Here is an 18,956-nt window from a genome sequence, read left to right as displayed (position 1 = left end):
ATATATAATACATAATGCATTTATCTATACATATGTGGGACCTTTCACACTACCACTAAATATATGGCTTCCAGGAAGCATGGCTATCAGGTACTACTACTTCTTTACAGCTTTAACCAATATGTGAACTTCTTGATTACTACACTCTTGAAAGTTTACAACATACATGTTTGTTTGTTTTTTTTAAGTGCAGCCTACTACCATGATGGCTCATTTATACATGGTGACTATCTGACCTTGCACAAAACATGTCTGTTTAAAGTATGGTTACTGTTTGGGATTGCACAAATCAAAGTGTTTGTGTGTAGAAATAACGTACCTTAGCAGTTTTATATGCTTTTTGTATAAACAAGCAGCTGCAGTTATTCAAGAAATCTGTCTTCATTACACATCTTTAGCATAACACAGCATTTGCTGTAGTATTTTGTTAGACTAACAATGAGCCATTGTGGCTCTAGTTCAGTGTTATCAACTTTAAGGTGAACTTCAACTCCCAGAATTCCTCAGCCAACATGAGAGCCAGTTTGGTGCAGTGGCAAAGGTGCTGGCCTAGAAACCAGGAGACCGTGAGTTCTAGGCTTACGTTAGGCATTAGGCAGCTGGGTGACTTTGGGCCAGTCGCTCTCTCTCTCAGCCCAACCCACTTCACAGGGTTGTTGTGGTGAGGAAAATAGGAGACAGGAATATTAGGTATGTTCACTGCCTTGAGTTGACATATATATATAAATATGTATATATGTATAAATAAAAATATAATAATTATAATAAAAGGTTTTGTCAGATGTTAACTAATCTTCAATTTCACCTCCCTGAGGTATGTTGTTAAACTGCTTGGCATCTAACTGGTCTGTACCCACTCAATGCCAAGGAGTTTAACAACATACTGCAAGGAGGTGAAACTGAAGATTGGTTAACATCTCACAAAACCTACCTGATAATGAAAGATCTAGCAAAAGGGGCAGCACTAGGCTACTACAGGCTAGTTACCTCCTTGTCAACAACTTTCAAATTGCTAACTGGCATGGTAGCTAATGCAGTCCAACAGCATCTAGTTAAAAACAAGCTCTTTCTATCTGAGCAGAAAGGAAACCGCACAAACAGGAGAGGAACAAAAGATCAGCTCCTAATTGGCAAGATGATTTTGAAAAACTGCAAGAAGAAAGAAGACTAACTTGAATGTAGCTTGGATTGATTACAAGAAGCATTTGACTCCCTGCTAATTATTGGATAATCAAGTGCCTAGAAATAACAGGAGTCAGTAGAAACATCAGAAGCTTTGCACAAAGATCAATGGCACAATGGAAGACACAGTTGCTGGTCAATGGCGATAGACTGGGAGAAGTCAGCATCAAGAGAGGAATCTTTCAAGGAGATTTACTGTCACCACTGCTGTTTGTCATTGCATTGATTCCTCTGTCAACAATACTGAACAAGTCAGGCCATGGCTATCAAACATCAAAAACATTTGCCAGGCTATCCTATCTCCTTTACATGGATGATCTGAAGCCGTATGGAAAAACACCATCTGAAATGGAATCACTGCTCAACACTATCTGAATATATAGCCAAGATATTGCAATGGAGTTTGGACTGGACAGATGTACCACCCTTACCATCCACAGGGGAAAAATAGTGAAAACTGAAGGAATCAAGATGCCCTATGGAAATAACATCAAGAGTCTGGATGAAGAAGATCACTATAAATATCTGGACATCCTTCAAGGTGACAACATCAAGTACACTGAAGTCAAGAAAAAGGTTACTAGTGAATACATCATGAGAGTGAAGATCTTAAAGTCCAAACTCAGTGGAAGAAATACCATCAAGGCAATTAACACCTGGGCAATTCCAGTCATTAGATACACAGCTGGAACAGTGAACTGGATTCAAGCTGAATTAAAAGTCCTTGGATAGGAAGACCAGAAAAATAATGACAATGAATCATGCCTTTCATCAATGCAGCGATGTTGACAGACTCTACCTACTAACGAGCATAAGAGGGCGTGGAATGTTGCAAGTACGCCAGACAGTTGAAGAGGAGAAAGGGGAATTAGAAGAATATCTGAAGGACAGTGAAGAAGATGCACTGAATCTAGTATACCATGAAGGCTTACTGAATACTGAACAGACCAAACAGGCCTACAAGAAAGACCAAATGAAGAATAGAAAAAAGACATGGCAAGGCAAGGTATTACAATGCCAGTACATAGACACACGCACACAAACCTGGGAGGCAAAGCAGATAGCCATTGCCAGGTCTTGATGGTAAGAGCAGGAAAGTTGAAGAAAGTGACCAAGGGGCTAATTCTGGCTGCACAAGACCAAGCCTTAAGAATGTAATGCATACAAAGCCAGAATTGAGAAGACAGCAACAGACAACAAATGTCGCCTCTGCAAAGAAGCTGAAGAAACAGTGGACCACCTAGCTAGCTGCTGCAAGAAGATTGCACAGACTAACTACAAACAAAGGCATAACAACGTAGCAACAATAGTGCATTGGAATATCTGCAAGAAATACCATTTGCCTGCAAGCAAGGACTGGTGGGGCCACAAAGCAGACAAAGTAATAGAAAATGAAGAAGCTAAAGCTCTGGGATTTTAGAATTCAAAAAGACAAGCACCTGCCACACAATACCCCAGACTTAACAATTGTTGATAAGAAAGACAAAAAGGTCTGGATAGTGGACATTGCAATACCTGGAGACAGCAGGCTAGAAGAGAAAGAATTGGAGAAAATCATGAAATACAAAGACCTGCAAATAGAACGACTATGGCAAAAGAAAGCAAAGGTAGTACCAATAGTTACAGGCACCTTAGATGCAATCACAAAACATCTGGATACCACTTGAAGACCATCGACATTGATGAAATCACCATCAATTGCAAAAGGCAGCTTTACTTGGAACAGCTTATATCCTACAATGATACCTTTAACACCATCAAACAACATCTGCCTATCCCAGGTCCTTGGGAAGGACTCGATAGATGGGTAAAAATGCCAAATCCAGTCTAAACATCTGGGTGACTGTGTGACCAACAGTAGTAGTAGTAGTAGTAGTAGTAATAATAATAATAATAATAATAATAATAATAATAATAATGGAAAATGGACTTCAGGTAAGATGTGCAAGTTGCTTGGAACAGAGTGAAAAGAATGATTTTTTACATGATGCTACAGATGTGTGTGGAGTTATGCTAAGGGGAAGTATGAAAAAGGATGTCTGTTGGAATGATGAAGTGAAAGAGTCCATGGATGAAGAAATAGAAGAGAGAGACTCCAGCACAAATGGAGGATAAGAATGTGCAGGGAGAAAACAATAGCTGAAAAGCATGTAGTCAAAGACATTACTGAATGGTTAAGATGTTAAAATATTGTTTTGGAAATGAATGAAAAGAGTTAAACAGGGAGTGTCCAGCAGAGTGAACAGAATTAAGGATAAAAGTGATTAAATGATTTGGATAAAATTGAAGTGAAAACATCCTAAAAGAAGCATTTTTGAGATGTGAGTGGAAACAATAGTGATGTGTTGATGAATGGAATTGTAACGAATGTCACAAATATTATCGTCTAAGAAAAAAGGTATGAGAAGGAAATCACAAATGCAATGAGAAAGTTAAAAAAAAGTAAGGTTGCAGGAGCAACTGGATAAATGCTAATATGGATGTAGTTTGCTTATGGAGTGATTGTACAGCTTGTCTAACATGCATGTGAAGAATTCATCTGTGCTTGGCAACTGGAAAAATGCCACTACCATTTCTCTATACACAAAAGGAAAGATAGTAAGAGTGAATGCAAAAACTACAGGCAGGTTAGGTTGTTAAGTGGGCCCAGGAACAGTTTGACAAAATATTGACTGAGAAAGTGAGATGACAAGAACAAAATCGAGAAGTGAAATACAGGTTTATGCCAAGCATTTTTGCTCACCATTGGGGTAACTGAGAAATATACGAATGTGTCAAGGAAAGTTTATTGTACTTTGTTGACATGAGAAAGGATATTAGAAGGTGACTAGGCTTAAATTATGGAATATTTTGCACAAATATCAAGATTGGTTGGTGAATGAAGATGGACTGAATTGCAAAATAAATATTGAGAGTGAATGGGTTGAGAAAACCAACTTGTGGTTGACAGTTCCTCAAATAGAAATGAGAATTTTAAAGAATAGGAGGTAATTCGCAGTTCTAGTATGGACCAGGTGGGATGATTTTAAAGTATAGAAAGGAACGGACAGGTATGGTGAAGGGTGTTGGTGTAAACTAGATTTGCTTAGATTTTTTTCTCCCGCCTTTAATTTCTTCTGCTCATTACTTCGCTTGTTCTGCACTTCGCATAACGTTGCTTACCCCAAAAGGTCGTATGACACACGCTTGCTTTGCTAGAAACAAGAATGAAGTGTACGAAGTTTACCCTGTGAGGAATAAAGCGGGTAAAAGCTGGTATTTCCCAGAACTTAAAGCAGCGCAAACCAATTTAAGTCTTGAGAGGGGGGCAAAATTACGACCCAGACAATGTGATTGTGCGGATTCCTGGGCATTTTGAAGGCGGTGAAAACTACAAATAGCAAGTGGCTTACACAGAAACGTGATTAAACTGAGCAAGCCAAGCATTATGAAAGAGATAGAGGCTACTTCTAGCAGCACAGACCCAACGTTCTACCAACCTTCTCGGTAAGTTACATCCACCAATCCACGCAGAGTTCGTTTTCCTTCAGCCAATCAATGACTTATTTTTAGCCTGAACTGGCGGCACCTAACCTTTCCCCCGCCCCCAAATATTCGGAGGTTTCCGAGCGTTCGACCAAAGCGCGAAGGATGTCCTGCCTCTCCCGGGTCATCTTCAACCAATGACTTTTCAGCCAAGTGGTGATTGGAGCCAGTTATTTTTGCCGCTCGTCGGCGGCTCTGAGCAGAGCAGTAGTTTCTATCACTGTTTTCGCGGGTGAGTTTTTGACTCTTTTTGTCCTGCTCGGCTTCCCGTGGCGCCGGGAAATTCTTCCGCTGAGAGGAGAGTCGGGGGAGAGCGTAGTAGCATCAGATTGCTGAGACCTTCAAGAGTGCCCCAGAGGACATAGAAATGCGCATGCGTTACTCAGGCTGGTGATGGCGCAGGCTCCTTGGCGAGGTTTTCAGGCGAAAGAGGTAGCTTCGAAGCGAGTTGCGCATGCGCGTTACTGTTGCCCAGCGTTCGATGGATTGGGTCTTCCGAAGAGTTAGAAGGAAAGATTCTTTTCTGCGGAGTCTTGTGCTTTTGAAGCTCTCTGCGCTTCCTCCTTTGTTCCATGAATGTAAGCAGCGCCCTTCATGAAACACTGTCCACGTTTGCAGCATGGTTGGGTTGCCCTGGGTCTGTGACTGGGGATTCCGAATAGTTTCTAGTATGATCCCCGTGTTTCAGTTTTTTTTATTTTCAAAAGGGGATCGGCGACTGCTGTTTGGCGGGCATCCCCCCCCCCAGCAGCTGAGAAAAGTATAACCAATACAGTCCTATTTATTTAGAAGTGTTTGATAAGCTGCCTCAGACACACTTTCACAGGGAAACATCAGGATTTAATTCCAGGGCCTGCATTATTCGTGGATAAGTGAACACAGGTTATAGTGGGGTAATTGTGGGGTCTTGTTAACTTGAAATGTAGTCCCACAGTGCTCAAGGGGAGTTATTTCTGGTTGATTGTGTATAGGTCCTTTCTTTTCCCTGTGTTTTTTCAGACTTTGTTTACCATCCACCTTACCTGAGTTTTGGTGAACCTACAAGCATGCTCATTATTTATCGCATTTTAGTTGATCATATTCTTGTGGATTTCTATAGTAACCAGTGGACCTGCGTTAATTTTTTTAAGCACCTCATTTTTCCTTGCTACTTTTGTAGAGGAGTCCTAGACTCAAGCTGAAAATGTTTGTCCTCTGGATGATGCGCCATGTTTCCCAGACAGGTAAGTTGCACTGCAGAGTTTCTTCAGGATGAAGACTTCAGAAAATGCAATTTATGCTGAATGTACTCTGTAGATTGCGGTAAGAAGCTACATGCAGCTTAATTAATTAATTGCATTTATAGCCCTCATTTCTGCTAAGAGCTCAGGGTGAGTTATACTGTCATTCTCTGACAAAATGAGTTTGTGAGATGGATTGGGAGAATGATTCTGACTGGCCCAAAGCCACCCAGTGAGGATCATGGTCAAGTCTTCCCAATCCAAGTACGCTGGTTTTCACCAGGAAACTTACAAAGCCTTATTCATACTTATTCATGAAATTAACTGCATATTCCAGTTAATTGGATCTCTGAAGCAGAGACCAATCACTCAATAAACAGTGATCTTGATTACTACTTCCCCACTGCCATGATGCAAAGATATTGAATTCCATCACATACATAGGCTGGAATTTTCTAGTTATTTTGAGGGTTTGGTGAGTTTCTTTCAGTTATATCAAGTCTTGGGGGATGGTCCAATATGTTTCTTACCTTGAAAAATGGAAACCATGCCACCATTTGGAGTCAGGATGCTTCAGATGGAAGCTATTAAGGTACCTGGATCTCAGTCAGTGGTAGCAACGTCATCCAGTAGGATGAACTGTTGGCAAGCCTTACTGGAGAAGCCGCCCAGAGTCGTTTTATGTGAAACGGGCAGCTATGTAAGAGACTACAGATGAAAATCAGTGGCTGGTCAGTCATTTCCTCCTTCAGGCCAGAATGTTGACACCTAACTCATTGTTGCAACTGTATCAATACATTACAATACAATATGACTGTTGCAAACTATCACACACCCCCATGGTGACATGTTTGTGATTTGCAACCTTTTTTACAGTGGTCATTAAGTGAATCACTGGGGTTGTTAAATGAACCATGTGGTCATTAAGTGAATTCTGGCAAAAAACATCCATAGGGGAAACTGGATTTGTTTAATTATCAGTGATTCGCTTAACGACTGTAAAGATGGTTGTAAAATCGGATCCGGCCATGTGGTCACTCGCTTAACAGCTGTCCCGCTTAACAACCAATTTTCTGATCCCTATTGTGGTCATTAAGTGAGGACCAACTATTCAGGTAGCTATTTGATGACTTTATAACTTTATGCCAACATTCTCGGATTAAATAGAAGTCTTCAAATAGGTGATAAGGATAGATTGTTGTTGGATTTTGAACAGTTTCTCTGAAATTTGTATTTCTTGAAATAGCATGTTAGATCACTCCTTCACTGACATCTAATTAAGTGTAGTCACAGAAGAGCCCAGAGAGACAGCGGTGTGTAATTCTGTATATGTTTGTGTGTATTGTAGAGGTCATTGTTTGATGAAGGTGGAATTTAGTTCATATTTTTTCCAGCACTGACCTTGGAATATTTTCTCTGCCAAGTGCTTTTGCTAATTTTATGACATTCTATTCTATTCTATTCTATTCTATTCTATTCTATTCTATTCTATTCTATTCTATTCTATTCACTTTATCAAGGCAGAGCTTGTAGCAGAAGTCTCCCAAAACTTAATTTCATACTTTAATTTCAAAATGTATTTGTGAATTCAGATATTATAGGTCTACTCTGTATTTTCAGATGAAGTATAAAGGAGACATTATAAGGATGCTATATCAAGTACAGGTAGTCCTCATTTAGTGACCAGAATTGGAACTGGCAACTCGGTTGTTAAGCGAAGTGGTTGCTGAGTGATGTGCTTATGATCTTACTTCAGTTTTCCTTTGCTTTACAGACCTGCAAAAGTCATAAATGTGAAGATTGGTCGTAAAGTTACTTTTTCATCACTGTCATAACTGCGAATGGTCACTAAATAAGGCAGTTGCTAAACAAGGACTACCTGTATAGGCATGACGTGTTACAGACTATGGCTGGATTCTTTCATTGTCTTAAGCCTTAATACAGTTTCTTTGGTTTTGATGTAACTTGTGAACACAGCTATTGTGGATTGTAAACCATTGTTTATAACCTAGTGCATTGTGTAAAGCTGCCAGTTCTGGCTTATTCAGAAAATCACATTGAAATAAACAGTGGCTTAGTCATTTCCCATTTATCGCAATGCCTGATATGATGCCTCTAAACACCGGCACTTGAGCTTCTCATCTTCATAGAGTCTAGTGGTCTGTAATAATTGTATCATGCTTGTTTGCAGACAAATCCTGGTCATAATATTAGCTGAAATTTGGACTGACAAAAGAGGGATGCAGAGCTCTTTGGCTTCTGCTGGAAATAAAGCGGACTTGCTTTCTCTGGCAGCCCCCTTAGTTCTTTCCTTGGTGCTAGCCAGCTTACTTGACTTCATTTCCTCTGTGCTATTTCTTGCTGCTTATAGCTGCCAGGCAACTGTTTACTGATATGGCTGCTCTAGAAACAGCTTGTTCAAGATTTAAAAAAGCAATATTAAGGGAGCCCTAGGTTGGAAAATTCCTGCTTTGAGGCATCTGGGATGAGTATTTTTACTTTTGCTTGAAAATAACATTGCTGTTACTCTTTAGGGATTCCGGTGTGCCTGAGTCTTACCCGACATCTCAGCAGCACAGCCTCCAGAGCTTCCTACAGTAAGTGCATCATCTGCCTTGCAAAAGTCGAAGTAGGGCTCGCTGTAGGAATGTAGCAGTTACTAACACAAGAGATAATTGGAAACATTCGGCTGTCCTAATCTACAGATGGTACAAATGCTGCTAGACAGGCGGCTCTTGGGGAACATAGAATTTAATTTGGACAGTCTTTCTCAGTGAAATGTGTTGCCCAGAAAATCACGCCATGCTAGTGAGCTTGTGAAGGCATCATTCCTAAAAAAAACTCAAGGATGCTGATGGGAATAGTACAGCCAAGGGAATAGTTACCAGTGTTCTTGGGAATGGACAATGTTGCTTTTCAAGATTTTTTTCCCCTAAGAACATTGAGATCCATTCTCCTGTTTGTGCAATTTCCATAGTAAATATTTTATGAGAGTGGTCACCTTTGTATAATGATGTCATAGATAGATAGATAGGCAGGCAGGCAGGCAACTTTTATCACAGAAGTTTTTCCACAGAGTAAAAACAATACAAATTTTAAGTTAAAGAAAAGAGAAATAGAGAAAGGTAATAGAAAAGTGAAGAAGAAATAAAGAAAAAGAGATAGAAAAGAAGGAAAAAAGGAAAGAACAATAAGGAAGAACAATAAAGAAGTGTCTTCCAATCTTCTTAACAGCAACTGTAAGTACATTTATATTTTACCCTCTCTCTCTAAGGCTGCATCAAAGTTTCCTTCTTTCCATAAGCTACCCTTTCTAATCATCAAATCCATAAATCATCAGTTCATTTTTTTTCTATTTTCAGCAAAAAGAACATAAAGGGGTTCCAGTTGCTAATAAATGTAGTAGTTGATCTTTCTCTAAGCAAACAAGTTAATTTTGCTGTCTCTGCTAGATCCGTCATCTTCACCAACCATTCCTTTGTTGTGGGTATTTCAGAATTTTTCCATTTTTGTGCATGTAGTTGTCGCAGCAGTGATCATATATAAAAATAATCTCCCTGGCTTTTTTCTAGTCGTCTGTCCATTAATCCCAACAAAAAAAAGTTCTGGTTTCAGTTGAATCTTGGTCTTTAAAATTCTTTGTATCAGTATATGTATTTGAACCCAAAATTTTCTGGCTTTTTTACAAGTCCATCAAGCATGATAAAATGACCCTTCATGTATGTCCACATTTCCAACATAAATTTGAAGTACCTTTATACATTCTGGATAATTTTTCTGGGGTCATATACCAATGGTCCATTATTTTTTTTAAATTCTCTTATAGGTTATAACATAATGTGAATTTCAATCCTTTCAACCACATGTTTTCCTAGTGTTTCAACAGTATGTTATATCCAAAATTCTTAGTCCATTTTATCATACACTCTTTCACTTGTTCGTCCTCCATTTCTAATTTCAGCAAGAGTTTATACATTTTGGCAATTACATCATATGTACATAATTCAACTTCAAACTCTGTCTTTTGTTGCTCATTTCCAAATGTCCTTTTATCTACCTTAAATCTTTCTCTTAACTGTACGTACGAAAACCGTTGAAAGCTAAATCCCTCTGCAGCCAGTTCTCTTGGTTTCATCTTATATTCCCCATGTTCTTGTTCTAACAACTCTCGATAGGTTAACCATCTCTCTTTCCCTACTGTTTCTTTCCTATAAAATGCTTCTTGTGACATCTTTGAGACTTCTGAATGGCAACAATTCCCACTTCAAGTTGTTGTTTTGCTGCAGAGTATGTGAATGCAAGGGAGGAGCCAACAGATTGGAAATCGGTCACTGACAAAGCTGCACAGACTCTCCTGTGGACAGAACTTATCCGAGGTGAGCAGTAGTGAGATAAGTGATGACTGTTATTTCTGGGCACTAACTGAAGAGAAAGAATCTCTTCTATAGACATAAAATGATTTACTCAAAGGAAGTTGGTTGTCCCGTCCTATAATGCTTCCTACTGTCCTTGCATCCTAACAATTGGATATATAACTTGCTGCTTTATCCCAGGCCAGACATGCTGGCTAGGGAATTCTTGGGAGTTGAAGTCCACACGTCTTAAAATTGCTGAGGTTGTGAAATACTGATCTAACCTTTGTTTTGTTTTTTTAATTGAAATGGGCATTCCAAGAAGACTACTAGTAGAGGAAAAAAATCTGTATAAAACTAGTATCAGGAGGAGTCACTGCAATTTAGTCAAACCTTCTCTGTGCAGGAATCCAAATTAAAGCTTCCATGACAGATGCCTGCCTAGCTTTCATTTGAACATATCCAGTGAAGAGGGAGCCCCCTACCTCTGTGGGCTCCCTCTTTGAACTCTTCTTATTGTTAGGGAACTTTTTTTTCCTAGCATTCAGTTGGAATTTACTTTCCTGTGATCACCTGTGTTCTAGAACAAGAGAGTACAGGTCTTCACCCCGTTCACTTTGAAGTGGAAAACCTACAAAAATTGTTATTCAAGTCTTAGAAGGGATCTAGTGAGATTTTAAAAAAAGGAAAGAAAAACTCTACATTCCTTGCCAAACCCAGTTGTGGACTTATCCTCTTTCTGGCCTTTTGCCCCCTTCCCAAATCTTGCATGGGACTTGCCCACTAAAAGGTTGCCCACCCCTGCTTTAGTCTGTGGCAAGATGTCAACCTTACCAGGTAGACCAGACAGGAAACATGACCAGATAAGCTAATTCTACTTTATTGTAAAGCTACATTAATAGAATCTTGCAAGTCTGAAAGTACAATTCTCACGCCGTCTCCTTTACAGCCCAAGAAACTAGGGAGGTCCCTTCTGAGCCTCTTGCCCTGCCCACTTTACAGCTGTGGGCTATGCTGCCTCTTATCTGATCATTCCCTAGGCAGCATCTCTTTGCCCCATCTCCCAAAGTCTTTCCCACATACCATGACACAGGAGGACAATGCTTGTGACATCCTCTAGTTTTTGCCCTGCAGGCTCTGAAGTGGCCAGTATCATATAAGCCTAGCATGTATTCAATTGATATGTCCCTTTAAATCAGGACTGAGGAAGGAAGTTAGGAGGGCTGCTGTAGTTCTATGCTGTGATTCTTCCATGGTTTCTGTCTATACTGTGGGTGGACAGTGGAGATGGCCAGGGTAACTTTACCAAGGAGTTATATATGTGTATGACCTGATGAGAACTGCAGAGTGCTGTATGAGCAGATAAGTGCCAAATTGTTGTGCTACAGTAAACAGTGAAACTCCAGATGTTTGTTTCCTGACTTAGTTGAACTTTGAGGATGAGATCCATAGTGCATTTCAGGGATTGGCAACCTGGTACTCTTAGATAATTTGAGTTTCAGTTCACATTAGTCCTAGCTCATGACAGGGGGATGTGGAATTGCCGTCCCAGCCATCTGAGGGCACCAGTTCTGCCCTTCTTTGGCTTATTTAAACCAACGGTGTATTTTGTTTCATTCTAACGTTCTAAGGTTTGGCTACAACCATGAGTTATGTATTTCGAGAGCCTGCCACCATCAACTATCCTTTTGAGAAGGGCCCGTTGAGTCCACGATTCCGTGGAGAGCATGCCCTGCGCAGATACCCATCTGGAGAGGAGCGATGCATTGCTTGCAAGCTGTGTGAAGCGGTGTGCCCTGCTCAGGTGAGGCCTCTCTTATCAAATTTTTCCTTCTTTCCCAACATGTGCTGCTATCATAAACATTTTCTAAGATACTGCAAACATTCAGTGCAAAAAGTATTTCATGCCTCGCATATTTACATATTGCAGATGAAAATTGTAAGCAGGGTTAAGGAGCTTCCATATGATGGGTCTAGTGGCGCCTTGTTGGCTGCACCTTCCTTTCCTTTTTATGTGATGGAAGATTTTTTTCCCTGCACCAGGCAGGAACTAGAGGAGGCCCTGGGCAGCTTCCTAAAGCCTGTGCTCTGATATTTTCCAGCCTGGTATGTGATTTAATTTCCCTTCTAGGAGTGCATTCCCAAAGGCCTCATAGAGGTCAAGTAAGTTGCAAGGAGTTTAGTGAGATCTGGATGTGACAATGCATATGTGAAGAGTTTCTGTGATCTCAGTGGATCTGTACAGGAATATGTCTTTCAGCTGCAGACTTCCATTCACATGCTGTCAATAGTGAGAATTGAAATAATTTGCTTTTTATTAATGCAGGAGCTTAGCCCAAGTTATATCATTATCTGATTACTTCGCCCATGCATACAGTTCTAGAGCTAATGCTAAAAATGGAGGTTTTCCTCCAGAGATGGGGCAAAGTTATTTAGGAACGGATGTTCCCTCTAATGCAGTGTTGTCCAAACCTGGCCACTTTAAGATGAGTGGACTTCAACTCCCAGAATTCCCCAGCCAGCCATACTGGCTGGGGAATTCTGGGAGTTGAAGTCCACTCATCTTAAAGTGGCCAAGTTTGAACAACACTGCTCTAATGCTAAAGTTCTGTTGGCTGTAGTGAACCCCTTCTCTTTTGTGGTATCCACACAACTCTATCCAGCTTCTATAGCTCTCTTAAGTGTTGCATGTCTTTGATTCAGGTCCTTCATTCCAAATGAATTTATCTTTATTACAGCACGGATAAATTTCAGCTTGGATTATCTAGACTCCTGAAACTGGAGTTTGGAATGTCAGCATGCTCAAATAGGAATTGATAATTTCTGTGGGGTTGGGTTTGCAACTCTGCTTCAAGACCATTTGGAGGCCCTCAGGAGGCCATCCAGTGTTGTAACTAGAAGAGGTGGGGTCAGTTTTTGTTGGTGTGTTTTCTGGGGAATTTGTAAGGCTGGGAGTGGGAGTAGGAGGCCTCTGGGAGGCACCACCCTTCTGCTTGAAATCATACTTCTAGGATTTGGTCATTTTGCTGCTAAACTTTGAGTAGTCTCAGGGTGTTCTGCTAAGATGACTCTGAGAACCCTTGTGCTAGTTGTGCCTTTTTCTCAACAGGCAATCACTATTGAGGCAGAGACTCGAGCTGATGGTAGCCGCAGGACCACTCGCTATGACATTGACATGACCAAATGCATCTACTGTGGATTCTGCCAGGAAGCCTGTCCTGTTGATGCTATTGTGGAGGTGAATGGGGTAGTGGACGGGTGGGTTTGGGTGGTTAAGATTCCAGTCTAGATTTGATTTTACTCCAGCTCTTTGCTGTGCATCTGCAGGGCCCCAACTTTGAATTCTCCACTGAGACACATGAAGAGCTTCTATACAACAAAGAGAAGCTGCTCAACAATGGAGACAAGTGGGAAGCTGAGATTGCTGCTAACATAGAAGCTGATTACTTGTATCGATAACAGAACATTTCCCTCGGCCTTTGCATATCCTTATCAGCATGCTCATCCAGTCAAGTCTGTAATAAAGGGCATGCACTCACTCTTTGTTTCCCTGTGTTTTGAGGATAAGTAGCACTTTTAGGCAGCCCTTATGTTGATAATGTAGCATGCATCATCTTATTTGCAGTGGAAAGGATGGGTGGGATTGAAAAGCAAGTCCATCTTTTCTTTAACGTAAGGCTTCTGAACCTTGACCTTATGGAATAAATGTAAGACTCTTTGTGGGGAAAGAATTGGTGGTTAAGGAGAGAGAGATGCCCGGCACCATAGTTCTGTTGCTTTGTATCCTCTCTGCTCAACAAACTTTTGGGAAGGAATGTTATGGAACTGATACGCCTTTTGCTTGCTTCTTTTAAGAAGTCTGTTTGAAGAATCAGCAAACCCCATTATGATATTCTTGAGACTAGTATTATTTGGAGCGCTCTGTCGAGTTGGAAACATGCTAGCCCATGGTGCAGGAAAGTAGGTTAAATGTCTTCTTGATATAAGTTTCCATCTTCAGCATGCTTTTAACATGAAGATTCAAATAGTTAGCTCTCCCCCACTGAATACTCATTTTGTGATAGGTGCAGTTATGTGAAACCTATGCCAAGCAGCCTTAAATAGAATGGAAGGGGCTGCTTTAACACAAAGATAGAAGTAACACGGTTCAAAATAATTATTTGTAGCCTGCAGTGGAGACTTTGTCAGGCATGGCTGTATGTCTTTGCTCCAGCCTGTGAAGGACTGAGGTACCATTCATGTATATCAACTCTGTGGTGCTGCATCACTTAACACTTTGTTCTGTTGGCCATGCCTATAAAAGAATTGGCGCTCAAAAGACAAATAATTAGCATGTATTAGTGGAGTATGAAAATACAATAAAGTATGGATAGTCCTCGCTTACCAACGGTAATTGGGAACAGAAACTCCATCGGTGTGGTCGTAAATTGCATGTCATGTGACTGCGGTGACTTATGACAGCAGTTCCAGCAGTCCCAGTTGCCATTGTTAGGAAAATCCCAAGCAGTTGCAGTGTCCTGCAGTTACGTGATTGCCATTTGTGACCTCCTGTGGCTTTCCCATTGGCTTTGTCAGAAGCATGCCGTGAAAGTCACAAATGGCAATCATGGGACCACAAGACACTGCAACATCATAATTGCGAGCTGGTCGCCAAGCACCAAATTGCAATCGTGACCATGGGGATGCTGCAACAGCCAAAACTACAAGGATCTGCCATAAGTACCCCTCATTCAGCACTGTTGTAACTTTGAACGGTTGCTGAACAAGTGGATGTTAAACAGGACTACCTATTTAAAGGAAATGTTCAAAGGAAATGTTCTGAAATACTCATTCCAGTGTATTTTAATTCTAAATCCTTTTCAAAAGTAAAGTGTTTATCAGTAAGACTGTGATATGCTTCAGTAGGACTCAAACAGAAATGAGTCAAAACTTTATATAGGCTGGAAACCATGGTCATGGGCAAGTAAGACCATGGTTTCCAGCCTATATAAAGTTTTGACTCATTTCTGTTTTCTGCAGAAATTACATTACCTCCTGAGTTGGGAATCTTTTAAACGCCCCCCCCCCCGCCATGCCCCAAGTTTCATTTTTTGAACATTTACTGTTCTCCATAGTATATATAGTCTTATACAGTGGGGCAAAAAAGTATTTAGTCAGCCACCAATTGTGCAAGTTCTCCCACTTAAAAAGATGAGAGAGCCCTGTAATTTTCATCATAGGTATACCTCAACTATGAGAGAGAAAATGGGGGGGAAAATCCAGAAAATCACATTGTCTGATTTTTAAAGAATTTATTTGCAAATCATGGTGGAAAATAAGTATTTGGTCACCTACAAACAAGCAAGATGTCTGGCTCTCACAGACCTGTAACTACTTCTTTAAGAGGCTCCTCTGTCCTCCACTCGTTACCTGTAGTAATGGCACCTGTTTGACCTTGTTATCAGTATAAAAGACACCTGTCCACAACCTCAAACAGTCACACTCCAAACTCCACTATGGCCAAGACCAAAGAGCTGTTGAAGGACACCAGAAACAAAATTGTAGACCTGCACCAGGCTGGGAAGACTGAATCTGCAATAGGCAAGCAGCTTGGTGTGAAGAAATCAACTGTGGGAGCAATAATTAGAAAATGGAAGACATACAAGACCACTGATAATCTCCCTCGATCTGGGGCTCCATGCAAGATCTCACCCTGTGGGGTCAAAATGATCACAAGAACGGTGAGCAAAAATCCCAGAACCACATGGGGGGACCTAGTGAATGACCTGCAGAGAGCTGGGACCAAAGTAACAAAGGCTACCATCAGTAACACACTATGCCGCCAGGGACTCAAATCCTGCAGTGCCAGACGTGTCCCCCTGCTTAAGCCAGTACATGTCTGGGCCCGTCTGAAGTTTGCTAGAGAGCATTTGGATGATCCAGAAGAGGATGGGAGAATGTCATATGGTCAGATGAAACCAAAGTAGAACGTTTTGGTCTAAACTCAACTTGTTGTGTTTGGAGGAGAGAGGATGCTGAGTTGCATCCAAAGAACACCATACCTACTGTGAAGCATGGGGGTGGAAACATCATGCTTTGGGGCTGTTTTTCTGCAAAGGGACCAGGACGACTGATTCGTGTAAAGGAAAGAATGAATGGGGCCATGTATCTTGAGATTTTGAGTGAACACCTTCCATTAGCAAGGGCATTGAAGATGAAATGTGGCTGGGTCTTTCAGCATGACAATGATCCCAAACACACCGCCTGGGCAACGAAGGAGTGGCTTCGTAAGAAGCATTTCAAGGTCCTGGAGTGGCCTAGCCAGTCTCCAGATCTCAACCCCATGGAAAACCTTTGGAGGGAGTTGAAAGTCCGTGTTGCCCAGCGACAGCCCCAAAACATCACTGCTCTAGAGGAGATCTGCATGGAGGAATGGGCCAAAATACCAGCAACAGTGTGTGAAAACCTTGTGAAGACTTACAGAAAACGTTTGACCTCTGTCATTGCCAACAAAGGATATATAACAAAGTATTGAGATGAACTTTTGATATTGACCAAATACTTATTTCCACCATGATCTGCAAATAAATTCTTTAAAAATCAGACAATGTGATTTTCTGGATTTTTTTCCCCATTTTGTCTCTCATAGTTGAGGTATACCTATGATGAAAATTACAGGCCTCGCTCATCTTTTTAAGTGGGAGAACTTGCACAATTGGTGGCTAACTAAATACTTTTTTGCCCCACTGTATATACAATATGATTCACTGGAAATAAATTGGACAGTTGTAGAGAACTACTGAGATTGTTTATAGGGCAGAGATTGAAAAAGTCAGGATATGGATGGAGAAGAGTGAATTGTTGTCCCATTTAATATTGTTTCTGTGCACTACCAGAGAGAGAGAAGTCTTTTTGTTAGCTGTTGTCATTATCTATATAACATCCCCTGCTAAAACATTTTTAGTGCAAATGAATCAGTAAAATCAAATCTCCTAAAATAGGATCTGAGACATGGAAAAAAGGAAGTTGAAAAATGTTCAGTGGCTGGAAAAAAAGTAACTTGTATATTGTGTAATTGGTGGTGAGTCAGGCTCACAAGCAAATGGGTATTTCCAACATTCAGCTCAGTTACCATATGTGTACACACACATACTCCCTTATAAAAAGCATTGAAATAAATACTATGCAGAAAAATCTTGAATGACAATATATTGCCCAAGGCATCTTGGATGTCACTGCTGATAGGAATATGAGGCATGAAGCGGAGTTAATTATGATCTCTTACTTGCAATAGACTCTTCTTGTTCTTGCAGGCCTTGTTATTTGCCAGTTTGTAACTTTTTTTGTTGTTGTTGTTGTTGCTCTTCACATATGAAGAGCATGTGAGATTTCCATTTTCTGAAGGAAGTCCTCTTGCCTTGAATTGTTTGGGTGTTTTCTACTCTGTTCTCTAAGTATGCTGGTATCTTCTTGACTTTGGGTGGCTTTCTCAAATCTACATAGATACGTACATACATAATGTAGCTGAATTGCAATTTTACATTTGAACAATCTTCATACATTCTAGAAAAATGTTACTTGAGTTTCACTTTCTTTTTGTCAGTTGCCTTATTTTGTAGAAATTCCATCTTTTGACATCAGTGGTGATGGGATTACTTTATAGCATGAGACCACTCATCTGTATCTTGAATCTGAAGCCTGATGGCTGCTGTTTGAGAGTGGTTCAACAATTTAAATCTTGTAGTAAGTCCTGGGGCACCACTTAGTACCCCAGGACAGCACTTGGGATTAAACTTTCCCTCTTGTCAGTTCTATGACCAATATCAAGTAGAATACTTAAGAACATATTCCATAGGTTGATACTGGACTGTATGTTTACACAGTCCAGGTAAAGGTAATTGTCATATTTCTACAATTTCTTCTCCACATACATCTTGAACTTAATTTTTGATCAAAATAATATTGGGTATTTTTGTAAAGAGCATGATAATACGTCCCCAATAGTAAATCAGCTTGTAAGTGGACATGGCCACCCACAATGATTTCTTGGAAGAATCTTTTCCTTTTGATGTTTCATTATTCTCTCTTTAACATAAAGAGCAACACCAATCATAGTAAACTTTTTCTTGTCTTTCCTTCAGTTTGCATCTAGAGATGACTATTCAGTATGTAGCTGTTGAGTAGAAGATAGCCCTTGCATACATTTCTAAATCTCATCTGCCTTTTAGTTGTATAAATAAGGACACCCATGGTAAAAGAGGCAGTAAACGTAATGTTTAGTAATGCTTTATCCTCACCATCACACTTCACTGGAAGTTCTGCAGTAAGAGGCATTGTGTTCCAATGGAGGTCTAGCTGATCTAGAACTATGCTAACGGATTTAGAAGCCTAGAGGAGCTCTGCTAATGGGTTCAGAAATCCCAGACTGCTAAGAATACTAGGCTTTGCTCTCTCTTTTTGCAATTCTAAGCATAGTTAGAATGGCAAGTCAGCTGAAGGACTTCATTCTTTCCATATAGCATGTTTCCAGTTCAGCACCCTGCGTTTCAAGTAAAAAGATTTTAAATATATTGTTTATCTTTTGATATGGTGGTATTTATTTCAGTGTAGTAATTAACTGACTTGGATTTGTATTTATTACATTGTTTCTAAGCTAGAAAATTACTGGAAAACTATCCACATAAAGGCTTGGAGATGT

At 40.3% G+C, this 18,956-nt stretch overlaps 1 protein-coding gene across 2 annotated transcripts; it reads left to right on the top strand.

The window, feature by feature from the left end:
• Positions 1-4,799: 4,799 nt before the first annotated feature.
• On the top strand, positions 4,800-13,817 carry NDUFS8 (NADH:ubiquinone oxidoreductase core subunit S8). 2 transcript variants are annotated; one of them, XM_007425121.4, is made up of 7 exons: positions 4,800-4,939; positions 5,867-5,930; positions 8,462-8,524; positions 10,214-10,303; positions 11,911-12,083; positions 13,389-13,517; positions 13,607-13,817. In XM_007425121.4, the coding sequence occupies exons 2-7, from the start codon at positions 5,891-5,893 to the stop codon at positions 13,736-13,738; spliced, it is 627 nt and encodes a 208-aa protein (XP_007425183.1). In that variant the 5' UTR covers positions 4,800-4,939; positions 5,867-5,890; the 3' UTR covers positions 13,739-13,817. The 2 variants fall into 2 exon arrangements, with proteins under 2 accessions (XP_007425183.1, XP_007425182.1); XM_007425120.4 differs by lacking the exon at positions 4,800-4,939 and adding an exon at positions 5,000-5,285.
• The last annotated feature ends 5,139 nt before the right edge of the window (positions 13,818-18,956 follow it).

The sequence above is a fragment of the Python bivittatus genome, unplaced genomic scaffold, assembly GCF_059951505.1.
Source record: "Python bivittatus isolate LINGU-HERP-01145 unplaced genomic scaffold, Pbiv_v1 ctg000480_np1212, whole genome shotgun sequence".
NCBI lineage: Eukaryota > Metazoa > Chordata > Lepidosauria > Squamata > Pythonidae > Python > Python bivittatus.
The sequence above is the reverse complement of the archived record's forward strand: the minus strand, read 5'-3'. Positions and strand labels throughout refer to the sequence as shown.

Excerpts from the sequence above, each read along its gene's own strand:
- NDUFS8 (XM_007425120.4), top strand. Across the intron at positions 5,931-8,461 it reads GCGCCATGTTTCCCAGACAG|GGATTCCGGTGTGCCTGAGT; the intron begins GTAAGTTGCACT and ends GTTACTCTTTAG. Across the intron at positions 12,084-13,388 it reads AAGCGGTGTGCCCTGCTCAG|GCAATCACTATTGAGGCAGA; the intron begins GTGAGGCCTCTC and ends TTTTCTCAACAG.